The 22,325-nt window shown below is 51.6% G+C and overlaps 1 protein-coding gene across 1 annotated transcript in view; it reads left to right on the top strand.

Moving 5' to 3' along the window:
• The window catches only part of ZAN (zonadhesin), a 36,157-nt gene extending 19,292 nt beyond the window's left edge, over positions 1-16,865 (top strand). Inside the window, exons 19-27 of the mRNA XM_055115250.2 lie at positions 1,344-1,648; positions 7,078-7,289; positions 8,444-8,588; positions 10,330-10,577; positions 11,659-11,788; positions 13,370-13,541; positions 14,426-14,608; positions 14,865-15,004; positions 16,269-16,865. Of these exons, the coding sequence (XP_054971225.1) occupies positions 1,344-1,648; positions 7,078-7,289; positions 8,444-8,588; positions 10,330-10,577; positions 11,659-11,788; positions 13,370-13,541; positions 14,426-14,608; positions 14,865-15,004; positions 16,269-16,588 (1,855 nt within the window). The 3' untranslated portion in view covers positions 16,589-16,865. The remainder of the gene's footprint in view (positions 1-1,343; positions 1,649-7,077; positions 7,290-8,443; positions 8,589-10,329; positions 10,578-11,658; positions 11,789-13,369; positions 13,542-14,425; positions 14,609-14,864; positions 15,005-16,268) is intronic.
• The last annotated feature ends 5,460 nt before the right edge of the window (positions 16,866-22,325 follow it).

The following is a 22,325-nucleotide window of genomic DNA, read 5'->3' on the forward strand; positions in this document are numbered from 1 at the left end:
ACCAGCCTAGGCAGCATAGCAAGACCCCGTCTTTACAAAAAATTAAAAACAAAAATTAGCCAGCCATGGTGGCACATGCCTGTAGTCCCAGCTATTTGGGAGGCTTCAGCAGGAAGATTGGTTGAGTCCGAGATTTGAAGGCTACAGTGAGCTATGATTGCATCACTGCACTCCAGCCTGGACGACAGAGCAAGACGCTGTCTTAAAAAGTTTAAAAACAGCCGGGTGCAGTGGCTCACGCCTCTAATCCCAACACTTCGTGAGGCCAATGTGGGAGGATTGCTTGAGCCTAGGAGTTTGAGACCAGCCTGGGCAACATAGCAAGACCTCATCTCTACAGAAAAAAAAAAAAAAAAGAAAAGAAAGAAAAATAACCACGTGTGGTTAGTCCCAGCTACTCACAAGGCTGAGGTGGGACGATCCCTTGGGCCTGGGAGATTGAAGTTGCAGTGAGCCTTGATCACACCACTGTACTCCAGACTGGGCGACAGATTGGGAAGCAAAAAAGGAAATCTGAGAGAAGACGAGGCCGATGGAAGATTGGCCAGAGCTCAGACCAGCTTCCCTGTGAACACCAGAAGGGTTAGGAGGGTGGGGAATCCCTGAGAGGTCTCTCTGGGTCATTTGGGAGCACCAGATCATTGTCATAGGGCCAGGCGTGGTGGCTCAGGCCTGATATCTCAGCACTTTGCGAGGCCAAGGCGGGTGGATCACTTGAGGCCAGGAGTTCAAGACCAGCCTTGCCAACATGGTGAAACCTCGTCTCTATTAAAAATACAAAAACTAGCCGGTCATGGTGGCGGGTGCCTGTAATCCCAGCTACTCAGAAGGCTAAGGCAGGAGAATCGCTTTAACCTGAGACGTAGAGGTTGCAGTGAGCCAAGATCACACCACTGAACTCCAGCCTGGGCGATACAGTGGGACCTTGTCTCCAGATAAACCAAAACCAAAAATTAGCTAGGCATGGTGGCGGGTGGCTGTAATCCCGGCTACTTGGGAGGCTGAGGCAGGAGAATCGCTTGAACCCGGGAGGCGGAGGTCTCAGTGAGCCAAGATTGCACTACTGCACTCCAGCCTGGGTGACAGAGTGAGACTCTGTCTCCAAAAAAAAAAAAAAAAAATTGGTCGGGCGTGGTGGTGGGTGCCTGTAGTCTCAGCAACTCGGGAGGCTGAGACAGGAGAATCGCTTGAACATGGGAGGGAAGGCAGAGGTTGCAGTGAGCCGAGACTGTTGCATTGCACTCCAGCCTGGGCAACAGAGCAAGACTCCCCCTAAAGAAAAAAAAATTTTGTGTCATAGTAGGGGGACGGCTGTCCCTAGGCTGATTCTTTTCCCTTTCCAGTTGTCAGAGTCTCCCGGTAGATGAGCAGCAGATTCCAGCGGAACAGCAGGAGAACCCGAGTGGAAACTGCAGGGCGGCCGACCTCCGCAGGGCGCGGGAAAAGTGCGAGGCAGCGCTCCAGGCTCCTGTGTGGGCCCAGTGCGCCTCCCGCATAGACCTCACGCCCTTCCTGGTGGACTGTGCAAACACCCTCTGTGAGTTCGGAGGTCTCTACCAGGCCCTCTGCCAGGCTCTGCAAGCCTTCGGGGCCACCTGCCAGAGCCAGGGGCTCAAGCCCCCACTCTGGAGAAACAGCAGCTTCTGCCGTGAGTGTGCCCTGCTGTCACCCCAAACCCCTCCCAAACCCCCTTTCCCTCTCTGCTTCCCTGAGAGCTCCCTCACTCTCCTTCCTGTTCGTTCCTAACTCAGCCCTCATTGTTTCTTTGACAAGGACTATTTTTAAATTTTTATATAAAATTTTTTTTGCTGGGTGTGGTGGCTCACGCCTATAATCCAAGCACTTGGGGAGGCCAAGGTGGGTGGATCACCTGAGGTCAGGAGTTCGAGACCAGCCTGGCCAACATGGTGAAACCCCATCCTACTAAAAATACAAAATCAGCCGGGTGTGGTGGCACATGCCTATAATCCCAGCTACTTGGGAGGCTGAAGCAGGAGAATGGCTTGAACCTGCGAGGCAGAGGTCGCAGTGAGCCGAGATTGTGCCATTGCACTCCAGCCTGGGCAAAAAGGAGCAAAACTCCGTCTCAAAAAAAAAAAAAAATTTTGATACAGGGTCTCATTCTGTCGCCCAGGCTGGAGTGCAATGGCATGATCTCACCTCACTGCAACCTCTGCCTCCTGGGTTCAAGTCATTCTCCTGCCTCAGCCTCCTAAGTAGCTGGTACTACAGGCGTGTGCCACCACATCCGGCTAATTTTTGTGTTTTTAATAGAGATGGGGTTTCACCATGTTGGCCAGGCTGGCCAGAAACCTTTCTTCTTTCCTCCTAGCAGACAACTGGGCAAACTTCTGTAGCATTTTACTTAAAAAAAACAAAATTATTGAGGTTATTCCCATAGCATACTATTCACTCTTTTAAAAGTGTCTTTTAGCCGGGCGCGGTGGCTCATGCCTGTAATCTCAGCAGTTTGGGAGGCCAAGGCAGGTGGATCACCTGAGGTCAGGAGTTAGAGACCACCCTGGCCAACATGGTGAAACCCCGTCTCTACTAAAAATACAAAAAATTAGCCAGGAGTGGTGGTGGGCGCCTGTAATCCCAGCTACTCGGGAGGCTGAGGCAGGAGAATTGCTTGAACCTGGGAGGCGGAGGTTGTAGTGAGCCGAGATCGCGCCGTTGCACTCCAGCCTGGGCAAAAAGAGCAACACTCCATCTCAAAAAAAAAAAAAAAGTGTCTTTTAGTATCTTGATAAAGTTGTGCAACCATCACTACTATATAACGCCAGAAACTTTTACAATTTAAAACAGGAATTCAATAGAGTTTTTTTAAATAGGTAACACATTTGCAGGATTCAAAAACGTATAAAGTATTAAAAAATTTAAAATACTTTTAAAGTATTAAAAGATACCCAGTAGGTTGGGTGTGATGGCTCATGCCTATAATCTCAGCAATTTGGGAGGCTGAGGTGGGTGGATTGCTTGAAACCAGGAGTTTGAGACCAGCCTGGGCAACATAGTGAGACCCAATCTCTACAAAAAATTACCAAAGTAGCTGGGTATGGTGGTGCATGCCTGTGGTCCCAGCTACTTGGGGGGCTGAGGTGGGAGGATCACTTGAGCCCAGCAGTGAACTGTGATTGCATCCCTGCACTCAAGTCTGGGTGACAGAGTGAGACTCTATCTCAGAAAAAAAAAATTCTCCCCCCAAAACAAAAAAAGATACCAGTGTACTGTCTCCCTCCCACCCTCACCCCATGGGCCTGGTTCATGTCGCAGTATTTTTCCCAAGACCACTTATTTATGCATATATAAACAAATTCAAATTTATATTCGTGGCTGGGTGCAGTGACTGACACCCGTAATCCAAGCACTTTGGGAGTCCAAGAAGGGAGGATTGCTTGAGGCCAGGAGTTTGAGACCAATCTGGGCAATATAATGAGACCCCCGCATCGCTACAAAAAAATTAAAAAAACAAAAGACAAGAAAACTATATGCTCTGTGCTTTTGGAGTTTTGCCAATCTGAGAATCGAAAAACAACGTCTTATTATTATTTTTTTGCCAGTGTTTCATAAGAAGGTTTATTTTATTTTATTTTTATTTTATATATATTTTTTGAGACAGAATCTCGCTCTATCACCAGGCTGGAGTGCAGTGGTGTGACCTTGGCTCGCTGCAACTTCCACCTTCTGGGTTCAAAAAATTCTCCTGCCTCAGCCTCCCAAGTAGCTGGGACTGCAGGCACGCACCACCACACCCAGCTAATTTTTGTATTTTTAGTAGAGATAGGGTTTCACCATGTTGGCCAGGTTGGTCTCGATCTCTTGACCTTGTGATCTGCCTGCCTTGGCCTCCCAAAGTGCTGGGATTACAGACGTGAGACACCTCAACCGGCCAAGAAAGTTTATTTTTCTTTAAAGCACTCTCGCGTTCCAGGAGCAAAGCAGAGGTGCAGGGGGCGCTGCAGAGCTTCTCAGGGCCAGTGGAGGCAACATGAGCACAGCAGCCTGAGCTGGCTGAAGGGTCAGGGTGAAAGCAGCACACAGGTCCCGTGCAGAAGGGGGCCGCTGCTCAGCTGCCCCACAGCTGCTGGGCATCACTGTGGGTCCAGTGTGACCAGATCCTCTGATTTTTTTTTTTGAAAGAAGCTATAAGCCTGAGTTTTTATTTGACATTGCTATACTTTTTTTTTTTTTTTTGAGTCTCACTTTGTAGCTCAGGCTGGAGTCTATGATCTCGGCTCACTGTGACCTCTGCCTCCCAGGTTCCAGTGAATCTCCTGCCTCAGCCTCCGAGTAGCTGGGATTACTGGCATGTGCCACCACACCCAGCTAATTTTTGTATTTTTAGTAGAGACGGGGTTTCACCATATTGGCCAGGCTGGTCTTGAACTCCTCACCTCAGGTGATCCACCTGCCTCAAGCCTCCCAAAGTGCTAGGATTACAGGCATGAGCCACTGCACCTGGTCATGAAAAATAACAAGACTTAATTTGAGTTTTTATTAGGAGTGAGATTGGACATTTTTTCATGTACTTAGGAACCCTTTGAATTTCCCTTTCTGTAAACTATCTGCTCTTATCCAGTCACCATTTTTCCACTGAGTCGTTGGTCTTTACTGAACTATTTCATGGAAGTCCTTTATCTGTTATGGAAAGTAGACCTTTGTTAGTGCTCTGAGTTACACAAAGTTTTCCAGTCCTTTTTGTTTTCATCTTTTGACTTTTTTTTTTTTTTTTTGCCATGCAGGACAAAAATTTTTATGGGGTCAAATATATTAATCTTGTTTTACGTCTTCTGCATCTTGAGCAATAGCTATAAATGCTAGCCCCACAGAAGCTACAAAAGAGTTTGCTGATTCTTTGCTCTAGAAATTTTGTTTGTTTGAGACAGAGTCTCACTCTGTGGCCCAGGCTGCAGTGGCACGATCCCGGATCACTGCAACCTCTGCCTCCTGGGTTCAAGCGATTCTCCTGCCTCAGCCTTCCGAGTAGCTGGGATTACAGGCGCCCACCACCACGCCTGGATAATTTTTTTGTATTTTTAGTAGAGATGGGGTTTCACCATGTTGGCCAGGCTGGTCTCAAACTCCTGGCCTCAAGTGATCTGCCCGCCTCGTCCTCCCCAAATGCTGGGGTTACAGGCGTGAGCCACCGTGTCCGGCCTGCTCTAGAACTTTTATGGTTTCATTTTTTTTATATTTAAGTGGGGTTTTGTGTGTGTGTGTGTGTGTGTATTTAAGTTTTTGACCCATGAAGATTTATACTGATGTGTAAAATGAGGTATGAATCAACTTTGTTTTTGTTTTTCTCCAGAAGGCTAGCCAGCTGTTCCAATATTATTAAATGACTAGTCTGTCTTTGCGCAGGGACTGAGATACCACAATTTATCATATACTAAATTCCCATATATATTTGGATCCATATCTGAGCTTTCTCCTCTGTTCTGTCGGTCCATCTGTATTTGCATGTAGCAGTAACACAAAGTCGTAATCACTGAAAATTTAAAATGAGCTTTGGGCTGGGCGCAGTGGCTTACGCCTGTAATCCCAGCACTTTGGGAGGGCGAGGTGGGCGGATCACCTGAGGTCAGGAGTTTGAGACCAGCCTGGCCAACGTGACAAAACCCCATCTCTACTAAAAATACAAAGAATAACTGGGCGTGCTAGTATGTGCCTGTAATCCCAGCTACTCAGGAGGCTGAGAAAGGAGAATTGCTTGAACCTGGGAGGTGGAGGTTGCAGTGAGCTGAGATTGTGCCATTGCACTCCAGCCAGGGCGGAAAGAGCGAAACTCTATCTCAAAAAAAAAATAAATGAATAAATAAAATAAAACAAAATAAACGACTTATGGAGGGCCATTCACTACTGATGGCTCTTTTTTTTAGGGAGTTCCTGGCTTTTCTGGTTTGCTTATGTCTTCAGCTCAACTTCGAAATCATCTTGTCCTATTAAAAGCACACACATATATAAAATACTTTTGGTGGCTGGGTGTGGTGGCTCATGCCTGTAATCCTAGCATTTTGGGAGGCCAAGGTGGGAGGATCACCTGAAGTCAGGAGTTTGAGACCAGCCTGGCCAACATGGTGAAACCCCATCTCTACTAAAAATACAAAAATTAGCCAGGCATGGTGGCACACGCCTGTAATCCCAGCTACCTGGGAGGCTGAAGTAGGAGAATCTCTGGAACCAGGGAGGCAGAGGCTGCAGTGAGCCAAGATCATTCCTGGGTGTCAGAGAGAGACTCCGTCCCTGCCCGTCCCCCACACACACACAAAAAAATATATATATATGTATATTTTATTGAGATCACATTAAATGTGTACATTCACTGAGGCAGAACTAACATCACCATGTTGCTGAACCTTCTTATCCATGAACATGGTATGCATTTCCATTTGTTCACACTATTTTTGCTTAAGGGCCTTTCTTTAACTCCCCCAACAGAATTAATACCTCCCTGCTCTGTGCCTCCATCATGCCTTGCATGCTCTTGCTGTCAACACACCTACTGATCATACACATCAAGGTCCTGCTGCCGTTGCTGTTTGACCACCGTCCTTCATGCTGGCTTGGGAGAGCCATTCTTGTTCCTTTTTTTTTTTTTTTTGAGACAGTCTCACTCTGTTGCCCAGGCTGGAGTGCAGTGGTGTGATCTTGGCTCAATGCAACCTCTGCCTCCCAGGTTCAAGTGATTCTCCTGCCTCAGCCTCCTGAGTAGCTGGGACTACAGGCGCCCACCACCACGCCTGGCTAATTGTTGTATTTTTAGTAGAGATGGGGTTTCACCATGATGGCCAGGATGGTCTCGATCTCCTGACCTCGTGATCCACCCACCTCAGCCTCCCAAAGTGCTGGGATTACAGGTGTGAGCCACCATGCCCAGCCGCTTTTTCCTTGCTTTCCCCCAAAGCCTGGCACATAACCCATACTCAGTAAATGCTTGCTGAATGAATAACAAAAGAACAAAAAAAGCTCCCCAAGCCTTGTTGGTCATCCACCCATAGCTTGGTTTGTACAGCCCCTGCCCACCTTGGCCCCCTGTGACCCTCTCCACTGACCCACTGTCTCCTTCACCCACAGCTCTGGAATGCCCTGCCTGCAGCAGCTACACCAACTGCCTTCCCTCCTGCTCACCCTCCTGCTGGGACCTGGATGGCCGGTGTGAGGGCGCCAAAGTCCCCTCTGCCTGCGCTGAGGGCTGCATTTGTCAGCCCGGCTATGTGCTGAGTGAAGACAAGTGTGTCCCCAGAAGTCAGTGCGGCTGCAAGGATGCCCATGGTGGCTCCATCCCTGTGAGTGGGCATGGGAAATGGGACTGGAGGCAACACAGCTTGAGGGCAGTGCTTTCTCCTTTTCTCTGCCTCTCTCAGCCTGGGATACCCATGACTTACAGCTGGCCCGGGGGTGTGAAGGCTGGTGTGAGTGGCACATTGATCTCCAGCCAGGTCTGGGCTGATGGCGCATGGTTTGGGTTTTGGATCTGAGGAATCCAAACAAGCAGCACATGGCATGGTATAGTGGAAAGACCATGGGCTCATTTCAGCCTAACCTAGGATTGAATCCTGATGGTGCCACTGATGAGTCAGATGACCTCTGTTATATCCGTTTCCTCATCTGTAAAATGGGTTCAGTAGTACCTCCTGCACAACATATGTAAGTCACCAAGCACAAACACAGTGCCTTTTTTTTTTTTTTTTGAGACGGAGTCTCCCTCTATTATCCAGCAGGCTGGAGTGCAGTGGCATAATCTCTGCTCACTGCAATCTCTGCCTCCTGGGTTCAAGCCATTCTCCTGCCTCAGTCTCCTGTGTAGCTGGGATTACAGGCAAGTGCCACCACAGCCTGCTAATTTTTGAATTTTTAGTAGAGATTGGGTTTCACCATGTTGGCCAGGCTGGTCTCGAACTCCTGACCTCAAGTGATCTGCCCGCCTTGGCCTCCCAAAGTACTAAGATTACAAGTGTGAGCCACCACACTTGGCCTGCACAGTTGTCTTTTGGATGACCAAATGACACTGTGGCTGCCTCTGGCCAGCATCAATTAAGCCATTTAGATGGTGGGCCAGGCTGCTGGGGCAAGAGGAAGGAGAACTGGCCCTCCCCTCTTCACTCTTTTTTTTTTTTTCTTGAGACAGAGTCTCGCTCTGTTGCCCAGGCTGGAATGCAGTGGTGCGATCTTGGCTCACTGCAACCTCTGCCTCCTGGGTTCAAGCAATTCTCCTGCCTCAGCCTCTTGAGTAGCTGGGATTACAAGTGTGTGCCACCACACCTGGCTAATTTTTGTATTTTTAGTAGAGACAGGGTTTCACCATGTTGGCCGGGCTCGTCACAAACTCCTGACCTCAGGTGATCCACCCGTCTCGGCCTCCCAAATTGTTGGGATTACAGGCGTGAGCCGCGTGCCCAGCCCCCTCCTCACTCTCTTTCTCTTCCTGTAACTTCTACAGCTGGGCAAGAGCTGGGTCTCCAGCGGTTGCACGGAGAAGTGTGTCTGCACGGGAGGAGCCATTCAGTGCGGGGACTTCCGATGCCCCTCTGGGTCCCACTGCCAGCTCACTTCCGACAACAGCAACAGCAATTGTGTCTCAGACAGTAAGGGGAGCGACCGGGGAGGTTGGAGAGGGGAGCACTTGGGGCCAGGGCTGAGGTGGAGGAAGAGGCAGGGTGGGAAGGGGCTTAGCCTGAACCCCAGCACAGTCAGGGGTTGGGGCGGGCGACTGGATCAGGAGGCCTGGCCTCCAGTTTAGCTCTTGCTAACTCTGTGGCCATGTGCCAGGTCCTGATCCCCTCTGGGACCCTCCACCTGCAGGGCAAAAAGAGGGGACTGGTCAAGGAGATCCTCCAAAGTTTTTCTTTTCTTGTTTGTTTGTTTTTTGAGACAGGGTCTTGCTCTGTTGCCCAGGCTGGAGTGCACTGGCACCATCATATAGCTAGCTGCAACCTCAAATGCCTGCAATCATGTGATCCTCACATCTCAGCCTCCCAAGTAGCTGGGACTACAGGCATGGACCACCACACCCAGCCAATTTTGCTATTTTTTTTCTAGAGATGGGGTCTTGCTATGTTGCCCAAGATGGGCTTGAACTCATGGGCTCATGTGTTCCTCCTGCCTCAGCCTCCTAAAGTGTTGGGATTACAGGCATGAGCCACTGTGCCCGCCCCCTCTAAGGTTTTTAATCAGGCCAGGAGAGAGAGAAAATTGAAGATCAAGGATCCAGGGAGGCTGGGCATGGTGGTTCATGCCTGTAATCCCAGTACTTGGGAGGCAGAGGTGGAAGAATCACTTCAGCCCAGGAATTTAACACCAGCCTGGCCAACATAGGAAGACCCTGTCCCTACAAAAAATTTTAAAATTTTAAAAAATTAGTTAGGTGTAGTGGCTTGTGCCTGTAGTCCCAGCTACTCAGGAGACTGACGCAGGAGAATTGCTTGAGCTCAGGAGTTTGAGGCTGCAGTGAGCTATGATTGTACCACTGCACTCCAGCCTGGGACACAGAGTGAGATCCTGTCTCAAAAAAATAAAAAAATAAAAAAAATAATAAAGGGCCTCTAATTGAATGTCAGTAGGTATTGAAAAAAAAAAGTCTAGGTACCAGGCTTGGTGGCTTATGCCTGTAATCTCAGCACTTTGGACTTTGGGAGGCCAAGGTCGGAGGATTTCTTGAGGCCAGGAGTTCAAGACCAGCCTGGGCAATGTAGTGTGGCCCCCATTTCTACAAAAAAGAAAAAAATTAGCTAGGGGTGGGACCTAAAGTCCCAGCTACTCAGGAGGATCACTCGAGACCAGGAGTTGGAGGCTGCAGTGAGCTATGATTGTACCACTTGTACTCCAGTCTGTGTGACAGAATAAGACCCGGTCTCAAAAAAAGAAAAAGAAAATTAGAAAAAGAAAAGAAAGGATCCAGGGAGCCTGAGCCTAAGAGGGTGGCCACAGGGGATGCCACCGTGGGGGAGGGACTCTGGGGACTGTCACACCTGGGCAGGGTCCCTTCTCAGTCTTTTGTTTTGTTTTTTGTTTTTTTGAGATGGTGTCTTACTCTGTCTCCCAGGCTGGAGTGCAGTGGCGCGATCTCGGCGCTCACTACAACCTCCGCCTCCCGGGTTCAAGCAATTCTCTTGCCTCAGCCTACCAAGTAGCTGGGATTACAGGCACGCACCACCACACCTGGCTAATTTTTGTATTTTTAGTAGAGACAGGGTTTCACCATGTTGGCCAGGCTGGTCTCAAACTCCTGACCTCAGGTCATCCACCCGCCTTGGCCTCCCAAAGTCCTGGGATTACAGGCGTGAGCCACTGCGCCCGGCCCCTTCTCACTGTCTGACTTCTTGGCAGAGTCTGAACAATGCTCAGTCTATGGGGACCCCCGTTACCTCACATTTGACGGCTTCAGCTACCGCTTCCAAGGCCGCATGACCTATGTTCTGATCAAGACTGTGGACGTACTGCCTGAGGGGGTGGAGCCCCTCCTCGTGGAAGGACACAACAAGATGGATCCGCCCAGGAGCTCCATCTTCTTGCAGGAAGTGATTACCACCGTCTACGGCTATAAAGTGCAGCTCCAAGCTGGTCTGGAGCTTGTGGTAAGAGCTGGGCCAGGGCCTGGTGGGTGTGGGGAGGCAGCTGGACCAGGTAGGCCACCTGGAGTAGAAGTCAGGGATCCCTGTTCCCTGGGATGTTTGTGGCAGGGGTGGGCTGGTTGTAAAATCAGAGTCAGCAGGACGCAGTGGTTCACGCCTGTAATCTCAGCTACTCAGGAGGCCAAGACAGGAGGATCACTTGAGCCCAGGAGTTCAAGACCAGCCTGGGCAACATAGCAAGACGCCACATCTCTGCAAAAAATTTAAAATGAGCTGGATATGGGGGCACACACCTGTAGTTCCAGCTATTGGGCAGGCTTAGGCTGGAGGATCACTTGAGCCCAGGAGTTTGAGGCTGCAGTGAGCCAAGATCTTGCCACTGCACTTTAGCATGGGTGACAGAGAGAAACTGTCTCAAAATCAAAAACAAATTCAGCAACAAGCTCACTTCATGTGGGGAGGCAGCAGAGGCTGGCAAGAAACAAGAGGAAGAGAGGAGGAGGACAGAGCGTGAGGTGTGTGAAGGTCAATCCTGGGCTGAAGAACCAATGGCATCCACTACACCAATGTATTTTTATTTTTTGAGGCAGAGTTTCACTCTGTCGTCCAGGCTGGAGTGCAGTGGCACCATCTCGGCTCACTGCAACCTCCACCTCCCAGGTTCAAGTGATTCTCCTGCCTCAACCTCCCTAGTAGCTGGGACTACAGGTGTGCACCACCATGTCTGGCCAATTTTTGTATTTTTAGTAGAGACGTGGTTTCCCCATGTTGGCCAGGCTGGTCTGGAACTCCTGACCTCAAGTGATCTGCCCGACTCGGCCTCCCAAAGTGCTGGAATTACAGGTGTGAGCCACTGTGCCTGGCCTCACTGAGCCAATTTTTTGCAAGGAAGGACTTGGGCTGGGAAGGGGGCGGACCTCACAGAGGTTTCTGCCACGTGAATAGCAAAGCCCATTGGGGTATCTTATTCCACTCTCTGCACGGAGACATATGGAGATGACTGGGAAAAGTGAAGCCCAGCCAGGAAATGGCAGCAGGTCAGGAGGATTCAGCCCTCTCTGTGGCTCCTGTCTTCCCTCTTTAGGTCAACAACCAGAAGATGGCCGTCCCCTACAGGCCGAATGAACACCTGCGGGTCATGCTGCGGGGCCAACGGCTCTACCTGGTCACCGACTTTGAGCTGGTCGTCAGCTTTGGTGGAAGGAAAAATGCAGGTAATGGAGAGAGGGAAAAGAAGAGCAAAAGGGCCATTTCTGGGAAGTGGGAGGGAAAATCCTATTTAAGACAGGCAAATCCTGGTGAGCAGACTTGGCCCGGTAATGGGGCACCCAGCTTCAGAGGAGGACCAGGAGGAGGTGAGGTGAGACCAGGTGGAGAGCAGAGGGCAGAGTCTTGGCTGGGTGCTGTGGCACTGGCCAGTAATCCCAGCGCTCTGGGAAGCTGAGGTGGGAGGATCGCTTGAGGTCAGAAGCTCAAGACCAGCCTGGGGAACATAGTGAGACCCCCGTCTCTACAAAAAAAATTTTAAAGGCCGTGCACAGTGGCTCACGCCTGTAATCCCAACACTTTGGGAGGCTGAGGCAGGTGGATCACCTAAGGTCAGGAGTTCAAGACCAGCCTGGCAAACATGGTGAAACCCCATCTCTACTAAAAATACAAAAATTAGCTGGGTGTGGTGGTGGGCGCCTGTAATCCCAGCTACTTGGGATGCTGAGGCAGGAGAATCGCTTGAACGTGGGAGGCGGAGGTTGCAGTGAGCTGAGATCGTGCCACTGCACTCCAGCCTGGGTGACAAGAGCAAAACTCCATCTCAAAAAAAAATTTTTTTTTTAATGAGACAGGTGTGATGGTGCATGCCTGTAATCCCAGCTTCTGGAACTGGAGAGGCTGAGACGGGAGGATTGCTTGAGGCCAGGCATTCGAGACCAGCCTGGGCAACATAGCAAGATCCCATCTCTACAAAAAATAAAAATAAAAAACTAGCTGGATGTGGTGGTGCACACCTGTAATCCCAGCTACTGGAAAGGCCGAGGAGAGAGGATCGCTTGAGCCCAGAAGTTGGAGGCTGCAGTGAGCCATGATTGAGCCACTGTACTCCAGACTGGGCAACAGAGCAAGACCCTGCTTTAAAAAAAAGTTAATTAAGGCTGGGCACGGTGGCTCACACCTGTAATCCCAGCACTTTGGGAGGCCGAGGCAGGCAGATCACGAGGTCAGGAGATCGAGACCATCCTGGCTAACACGGTGAGACCCTGTCTCTACTAAAAATACAAAAAATTAGCCGGGTGTGTTGGCGGGCACCTATAGTCCCAGCTACTCGTGAGGCTGAGGCAGGAGAATGGAGTGAACCTGGGAGGCGGAGCTTGCAGTGAGCGGAGATCACACCGCTGCACTCCAGCCTGGGCGACGGAGCGAGACTCCATCTCAAAAAAAAAAAAAAGTTAATTAAAAAAAAGAGTGAGGGCTAGGCGCGGTGGCTCATGCCTGTAATCCCAGCACTCTGAGAGGCCGAGGTAGGCAGATCACTTGAGGTCAGGAATTCTAGACCAGTTTGGCCAACATGGTGAAACACTGTCTCTACTAAAAATACAAAAATTAGCCAGGCATGGTGGTGTGTGCCTGTAGTTCCAGCTACTCAGGAGGCTGAGCCATGGGAATTGCTTGAAACCAGGAGGCGGAGGTTGCAGTGAGCCAAGATCACACAACTGCACTCCAGCCTGGGCAACAGAGCAAGACTCTGTCTTAAAAAAAAAGAGTGAGGAGTCTCACTTCTGGGGACCCCCTTCCTCCCGCAGTGATCTCCCTACCCAGCATGTACGAGGGGCTTGTGCGTGGCCTGTGCGGAAACTATGACAAGAACTGCAAGAATGACATGATGCTGCCCAGTGGCGCCCTGACCCAGAACCTCAACACCTTTGGCAACAGCTGGGAGGTGAAGACCGAGGACGCACTCCTCCGCCTCCCCAGGTGCATGGCCTGGAAGGGATGAGGCGGGGGAGGTGAACAACAATATCTGTGCACGGTGGCCGCTAGCCCTCCTGTCCTCAGGAGAGGATGAAACTCCAGGGAGAGGGTGCAGATAGGCCTGGATCCTCCCAATTCCGTCATTCCCTCTCATCTGACTCTGGGGGCTCCCGCTCAATGGAAATCTCTCTCTGTGCCCCTGCCCTGCCCTCAGCCTGCCTTCCCAGTTATTTTTCCTTCTTCCTTCTTTCCTCCTCCTCCTCTTCCTCCTCCTTCTCCTCCTCCTCCTTCTTCTCTTCCTCCTCCTCCTTCTTCTCTTCCTCCTCTTCCTTCTTCTTCTCCTCCTCCTACTTCTTCTTCCTCTGTCACCCAGGCTGGAGTGCAGTGACATGATCTCAGCTCACTGCAACCTCTGCCTCCCAGTTTCAAGTGATTCTCGTGCCTCAGCCTCCCAAGTAGCTGGGACTACAGGCATGGGCCACCACGCTCAGCTAATGTTCGTATTTTTAGTAGAGACGGGGTTTCACCATGTTGGCCATACTGGTCTCGAACTCCTGACCTCAAGGGATCCGCCCACCTAGGCCTCCCAAAGTGCTGGGATTACAGGTGTGAGCCACCACACCCAGCCCCAGTAGTTCTTATTTCTTTTTTTAAAATATATTTTTTAAAGACCGGGTCGTGCTCTGTTACTCAGGCTGGAGTGCAGTGGCGTGATCTTGGCTCACTGCAGTTTCCACCTCCTGGGCTCAAGTCATCCTCCTGCCTCAGCCTCCCGGGTAGCTGGGACTCCAGGCAGCCACCACCATGCCCGGCTAATCAGTTCTTCTTCTTCCCCCACTTCACCTTCCTTGGGGCCTCACCTGACCCCGTGGCTGTCTCTACTGCAGGGCTATACCAGCGGAGAAGGAGGGACAAGGGGCAGAGCTGGGCCTCCGCACGGGCCTCCACGTGTCCGAATGTAACCCGGAGCAGCTGGCGAGCAACAGCACCCAGGCCTGTAGGGTGCTGGCAGACCCCCAGGGCCCCTTTGCTGCCTGTCACCAGACGGTGGCCCCAGAGCCCTTCCAAGAGTGAGTCATGGGCCCAGGACTTGTGGGAATGGCCCAGGTGCCTGCTCTGGTCTTTCCCTGGGGCCTCCTGCCCGCTTCCTGACCCAAGCTCTGTGTGGTTCACTCCTCCGTTCTCCCTGTGGCCTAATTTCCTTGTGACCCTCCCTGGACACCGACTGATGTCTTTCTATTTGGGGTTCCAGGCTCTCTTCTGCAGGGGTGGGTCTCCTCCCCTCCCCAAACTGACTGTGCCCTTCCTGCCCCCTCTCTGCACCAGGCACTGCGTGCTGGATCTGTGCTCTGCTCAGGACCCAAGAGAGCAAGAGGAGCTGCGTTGCCAGGTCCTCAGCGGGTACGCCATCCTCTGCCAGGAGGCGGGCGCTGCCCTGGCTGGCTGGCGGGACCGCACCCTCTGCGGTGAGGTGTTGCCCCTCCCCGTGCCGACCCTGACCCCTCTGCCGTCCACCTCTGCTGAACGCTCTTCCCACCATTGCCTCATCTCGGGCTTTCTGTCTTAGTCCCAGCATCCCTCGAATTTCTGCCTTAGTCCCAGGTCCAAGTCAGCACAACCGGCAGCCTGGCTCCTTCTCTGCCCCTGCCTGGGAGCCTCCCAACCCCATCCCGCATCCCGCTCCTTCCTGCCAAGGTCCACCTTCGCTCAACCAGTTCCTTCAAATGTTCTAATGTTGCAGACCCTGGATGGGCTGGGCGTGGTGGTTCACACCTGTAATCCCAGTGCTTTGGGAGGTTGAGGCTGGAGGATGGCTTGAGCCCAGGAGTTCCAGCCAGGCTGCAGTGAACCATGACCGCACCACCACACTCCAGCCTGGGCAACAGAGCAACATCCTATCTCAAAAAAAAAAAAAAAAAGAAAGAAAGAAAGAAAAAAAGAAAGAAATTAAAAAAAGAAAAGACTGGACAGGCTGGACATGGTAGCTCATACCTGTAGTTCCACCACTTTGGGAGGCCGAGGCAGGAGGATCAATTGAATCCAAGAGTTTGAGACCAGCCTGGGGAACCAGTGAGACCCCATCTCTATAAAAATCTTAACAAATTGGGCGGGTGTGGTGGTGCATGCCTGTAACTCCAGTCACCAGGGAGGCTGAGGTGGGAGGATCATTGGAACCCAGGAGTTGGAGGCTGCAGTGAGCCGTGATCACGCCAGCCTGGGCACTCCAGCCTGGGCAGCAGAGTGACTCCATCTCTAAAAAAAATTAAAAAAAATAAAAAATAAAAAAAAGACCCTAGATGAAGCTGCAACATGTTCTGGCTTCCTGCCTATATGCAACGCTGAGTGTTTTTGTTTTTGTTGTTGTTTGAGACAGAGTTCGCTTTTTGTTGCCCAGACTGGAGTGCAGTGGCAAGATCTCGGCTCACTGCAACCTCCGCCTCCCGGGTTCAAGCGATTCTTGTCTCAGCCTCCCGAGTAGCTGGTATTACAGGTGCCCGCCACCACGCCCGGCTCATTTTTGAATTTTTAGCAGAGATGGGGTTTCACCATGTTGGCCAGGCTGGTCTTGAACTCCTGACTTCAGGTGATCCACCTGCCTCATCCTCCCAAAGTGCTGGGATTTCAGGTGTGAGCCACTGTGCCCAGCCTACTCTGAGTTTTATCGGGTGACCTTGCCCCTGTTTGGCCTGCCCAGCCCCAGCCAGTTTCTGACCATGACTGTCCCCGCAGCCATGGAGTGTCCAGCAGGTACCATGTATCAGAGCTGTATGACACCCTGCCCAGCGTCCTGTGCCAACCTGGCAGACCCTGGGGACTGCGAGGGCCCCTGCGTGGAAGGCTGCGCCAGCATCCCAGGCTATGCCTACAGCGGCACCCAGAGCCTCCCCCTGGCTGACTGTGGCTGCACCAGCAATGGCATCTACTACCAGGTCCGAGCTGGCAGCAGGAGGCCCTGGGGAGCAGAGGCGCCAAGGAGAGCCAGACCAGGGATGGAACCGGAACGTCTCCTCCTGGCCCTTCCCCTTTCTAGCTGGGCAGCAGCTTTCTGACTGAGGACTGCTCTCAGCGGTGCACCTGTGCCAGCTCACGGATCCTGCTGTGTGAGCCCTTCAGCTGCAGAGCGGGGGAGGTCTGCACCCTGGGGAACCACACCCAAGGCTGCTTTCCAGGTGAACCTGCACTCCTGCCCGGTTCCAAGCTGCCCCATGCCCTGGGGCGTCCATGGACCAAGGATCGTCCCCTCCTTGTCCTCAGGACTCTTCCACATTGATTTCAGGATGTCTGTCCCTGCCTTTGTAGGGAGGGACAAAGGACAAAGATCTCCCGTTCCCTAAGCATCCATGACCTACCGAATCCTTCCCTAGCGTTCCTTCCCATGATCTCCTTCAGCCCTGATGGTTAGCACAGCACTCCTAATTTATACGTAACAAACATGGAGTTCAGAGAGGTTAAGCAGTTTCCTGCTGGGCGTGGGTGACTCATGCCTGTAATCCCAGCATTTTCGGAGGTGAGGTGGGCGAATTGCTTTGAGCTCAGGAGTTCAAGATCAGCCTGGGCAATATAGGGAGACATCGTCTCTACTAAAAATTAAAGAAAAAAAGAGCTGGGTGTGGTGGTGCACTCCTGTAGTCTCAGCTACTTGGAAGCTGAGGTGGGAAGATCACTTAAGCCCAAGAAATTGAGGCTACAGTGAGCTATAATTGTGCCACTGCACTCCAGCCTGGGTGACAGAGTGAGATCTTGTCTCAAAAAAGAAGAGAAGAGAAGGGAGGAGGGGAGGGCAGGGGAGGGGAGGAAAGGAAGGGAGGGAGGAGAGGGGAGAGGAGAGGAGGGGAGAGGAGGGGAGAAGGAGGGAAGGAGAGAAGGAGGGAGGAAAGGAGGAAGAGAGGAAGGAAGAGATGAAAGAGTTTCAAAGGAAGGAAGTTTCCCCAAAGCCCAGGGCTAGTGAGGCAGGGTTGGGAGCCAGGCTGGCTGACCCCTGGCCAGTCTCTGGCAGCCGCTGCTTTCTCCCCGGGCGTCCCAGCCCCCAGCCAGGCCTTCCCTGAGCTGGGAATGTCCTCCCAGGGCCCCCCTCCCACAACCCTCTCTGTCCTTGCAGAAAGCCCGTGTCTGCAGAACCCCTGTCAGAATGACGGGCAGTGTCGGGAGCAGGGAGCCACCTTCACCTGCGAGTGTGAAGTTGGTTACGGGGGAGACCTCTGTATGGAGCCTCGAGATGTGCCACCTCCCAGAAAGCCAGGTGAGGGCATCGTCCAAGGCCCTGTACCCTCACAACCTCTTCCTGGCCAACAACCACGGAATGATTCTATATGTATTATATTCACATATAGAATGATATGTATTATAATATTATGTTACAGATATTATATATTATAAACATAACAATTTGTAGCTATAATGGATATTAATATATTAATATATGTTGTATATTAATTATATATTTATATATTACATATATTATTATAGTAGGAATTATAATATAATCCCTAGAAATTAGCAGGACAAGCATCCTCAAAAAACCAGTCCTGGCCGGGAATGGTGGCTCACGCCTGTAATCCCAGCACTTTGGGAGGCCGAGGTGGGCGGATCACGAGGTCAGGAGATGGAGACCATTCTGGCTAACGCAGTGAAACCCCGTCTCTACTAAAAATACAAAAAGTTAGCCGGGTGTGGTGGTGTGCGCCTGTAGTCCCAGCTACTCGGGAGGCTGAGGCAGGAGAATCACTTGAACCTGGGAGGTGGAGGTTGCAGTGAGCCAAGATCAAGCCACTGCACTCCAGCCTGGGTGACAGAGCAAGACTCCATCTAAAAAAAAAATAATAATAAAAAAAAATTAGCTGGGTATGGTGGTGCACAGCTGTAATCCCAGCTACTCAGAGGCTGAGGCACGAGACCCGCTTGAACCCGGGAGGCAGAGGTTGCAGTGAGCTAAGATCACGCTACTGCGCTCCAGCCTGGGCGACCAAGACTCCATCTCAAAACAAACAAACAAACAAACAAACAAAAAACAAAAAACTAGTTCCTGTGCCCATCTCCTACCTATATACTGTGAAATCTTCTCTCTGAAGCCCAGCTCCCCACTCCTGTGACCTGTATCTCTCACCCCTGCTGCTTCCTCCTCCTGTGTCCTTCTGTGCCTCTCCAGCACCTTCCATTGTCCTTTCCTATCCCAAACTACAATTCCCATGGGCCTCTGGGCCAGTGGTTCTCCAGCTTTATCTTGCCTAAGATTGAAGACGGGATAACTTGTGTACATGTATATTCCAGGACACACTCTGAAAGATCAGATTCGGTAGGTCTGGAGTGGGCCCAGGAATCTGCTTTTTTTTTTTTTTTTTTTTGAGTCTTGGTCTGTTGCCCAGGCTGGAGTGCAGTGGCGTGATCTCGGCTCACTGCAACCTCCACCTCCCGGGTTCAAGTGATTCTCCTGTCTCAGCCTCCTGAGTAGCTGGGATTACAGGCGCCGGCCACCACGCCCGGCTATTTTTGTATTTTTAGTAGGGATGGGGTTTCGCCATGTTGGCCAGGTTGGTCTGAAACTCCTGACCTCAGGTGATCCTGCCACCTTGGCCTCCCAAAGTGCTGGGATTACAGGCGTGAGCCTTTGTGCCCAACCAGAATCTGCATTTTCAACAAGGGCCCAGGAAACTATGGAAGTGACTCCAGGGCTACTCTTTGAGAAATGCTGGCTGAGATGACACCTGGACTCTAGGGGACCTAAGAGAAACAGCTGCCCACCTAAATAGGCTTAAGGGAGGGCAGGCGTGGTGGTTCATGCCTGTAATTTCAGGACTTTGGGAGGCCAAGGCGGGAGGATCACTTGAGCCAGGAGTTCAAGACCAGCCTGGTAACATAGCAAGACCCCATCTCTACAAAAAATCACGAAAATTAACCGGGTGTGGTGGCATGTGCCCATAGTCCCAGCTACTTGGAAAGCAGGCTGAGGTGGGAGGATTGCTTGAGCCCAGGAGTTCAAGGCTGCAGAAAGCTATGATCACACCACTGCACTCCAGCCTGAGCAATAGAGCCTGACCCTGTCTAAAAAGGCTTATGGCAAACAGAAAACATTGCGGGGGGTGGGGAGGGGGCACTAAGACCTTGGAGTCCCTGGAGGTGAGAACCTGCTGGAGGAAGAAGCAGACACACCTAGAGATTTAGAGAGATGAGGTCCCCTGGGGTAGCAAGCAATCCCCAAAAGGGAGTACCCCTCAGTCCCCACCCTTCCCGTCTCACGTTCGACCTAATGTCTCTTCCCCGCACCCAGAAGCATCTAACCTGGTGGCCGTCCTACTGGGACTGCTGGTGCCTGTGGTGGTCGTACTACTGGCCGTGACCAGAGAGTGCATTTACAGAACGAGGAGGAAGAGGTGAGTCTGGGAAGGAGAGAGGAAGGGCGGGTGGGGTGTGCAAACCGGGAAGCGGCTGGGCCCGTAAAGGGCCACTTGGGGACCCATGTCTATTCCCCCATGCCTTCTAGAGAGAAAACGCAGGAGGGAGACAGACTGGCCAGGCTGGTGGACACAGGTGAGAACCAACCCCACAGCCCGGAACCTCGGGGCCTAGAGTTGAGTCTCCTCTCATACATGGTTTTCTTGCTTTCTCCTCAGATACTGTTCTGGACTGTGCCTGTTAAGTTGCTCAGTTTTGAGCTGTCTTCAGACAAGAAGATTAAATAAATTTATATATTTATTTATTTGAGACAGGGTCTTGCTCTGTTGCCAGGCTGGAGTGCAGTGGCACGATCACAGCTCACTGCAGCCTCAACCTCCTGGGCCTCCTGCCTCAGCCTCCTGGGTAGCTGGGACTGCAGGCATGCATCACCACGAAGGCTAAATTTTAACATTTTTGTTTTTGTAGAGATGGGGGCGGGTCTCACTATGTAGCCCAGGCTGGTCTGAAACTCCTGGCCTCCAGCAATCCTCCCGCCTTGGCCTTCCAGAGCCCTGTGATTACAGGCATGAGCCATGGTGTCTGGCCAAAATTATTTATTTTTGTTTCAGTTTTTTGTTGAGATGGAGTCTCGCTCTGTCTCCCAGGCTGGAGTACAGTGGTGTGATCTCTGTTCACTGCAACCTCCACCTCCTGGGTTCAAGCGATTCTCCTGCCTCAGCCTCCTGAGTAGATGGGATTACAAGTACACACCACCTTGCCTGGCTAATTTTTGTATTTTTAGTAGAGACGAGGTTTCGCCATGTTGGCCAAGCTGGTCTCGAACTCCTGACCTCAAGTGATCTGCCCGACTTGGCCTCCCAAAGTGCTGGGATTATAGGCATGAGCCACCATGCCTGGCCCCAAATTATGTATTTTTGAGACGTGAATGTCCACATGATTATAGTGGAGGAAGTTGGGTCTTGGAGGGAGGAAAATGAGGGAGAGAGGCACGTGGAGGCCTAGGTAGGGCTGGGTTCCGTGCAAAATGTCTAGAGGGGAGAGGAACCTAGGTTTGAGGTGAGGGTGTTGTCCCTTAGAGAAAGCCACATGCGGGTGGCCCATTCAGTCCCGGCAAGGCTGACATCACTAGGGGAGACAGAAGGAGCAGGGAGGGCAGAAGGAACAGGGCGAGCAGGGGAATGGAGGGTGGGATGCAGCCCCAGACCCTCGGCTTCTGATTTAGGAGAAGACTTCACCTCAGGAATCCGAGTGCTTAGAGGACGTGGCCTCTGGCTCCCCACCAAGGTGATTCTGAGAAATTTTACATGTCAAGTACAGACTAAGGTTGGGGAATGTGGCTTTTTTTTCTTTTTCTTTTTTTTTAGAGACAAGGTCTCACTCTGTTGCCCAGGCTAGAGTGTAGTGGTGCAGTCATAGCTCACTGCAGCCTTGACCCCCGGGGCTCAAACGATCCTCCCATCTCAGCCTCCTGAGTAGCTGGGACTACAGGCATGCACCACTACGCCTGGCTAATTTTGATATTTTTTAGAAGAGATAGGGTCTCACTATGTTGCCTAAACTGGTCTTGAACTCCTGGGCTCAAAGAGCTCAGCCTGCCTCCACCTCCCAAAGTACAAGGAATACACGTGACCACCTTACCCAGCCAAACGTGGCCTGCCCGCCTTTCCTTCCTTCCTTCCTTCCCTCCTTCCTTCTTTCCTTCCTTCCTCCATCCTTTCCTCCCTCCTTCCCTTCCTTTTCTTCCTCTTACTCCCTCCTTCTTTCGTTTTCCTTCCTTCCTTCCTTTCTCCCTCCCTCCCTCTCTCTCTCTGTTTTCTTTCTTTCTCTCTCCCCTCCGTCCCTCCCTTCCTTCTTTAGAGACAGGTGCTTCCTCTGTTACCCAGGCTGGAGTGCAGTGGCGCAATCATAGTTCACCCCCCAAAGTTCCTCCCACACCTCCTCGAGGGAACAAAACATGGGTGATGTGTCACCAAGGGAAGAGGGGACAGAGGACTCAAGAGCCCGAGGGACCCCAGAAGAGGGCTGTAGAGGTGAGAAATTGAGGGCAAGACTCCCTGGGCTGGGAAGGGCCCAAGCTGTGATTTGGGGTCCAGCATTGACACAAACACGACAACAGGGGGCGACTGAGGTGCAGAAGTGGAAAAAGCAGGTCGGGCGTGGTGTAATCCCAGCGCCTTGGGAGGCTGAGGGGGAGGACTGCTTGAGGCCAGGAGTTTGAGATCAACCTGGGCAACATTATGAGGCCCCCCGTCTCTACAAAGAATAAAACATCAGCTGGGCATGGTGGCGTGCGCCTGGAGGATTCCCAACTACTCAGGAGGCTGAGATGGGAGCTTGAATTCTTGGGCTCAAGCCTCAGCCTCTCAAGTAGCCAGGACTATAGGCGCATGTCAC

The sequence above is a fragment of the Pan paniscus genome, chromosome 6 (genome assembly GCF_029289425.2).
Source record: "Pan paniscus chromosome 6, NHGRI_mPanPan1-v2.0_pri, whole genome shotgun sequence".
NCBI lineage: Eukaryota > Metazoa > Chordata > Mammalia > Primates > Hominidae > Pan > Pan paniscus.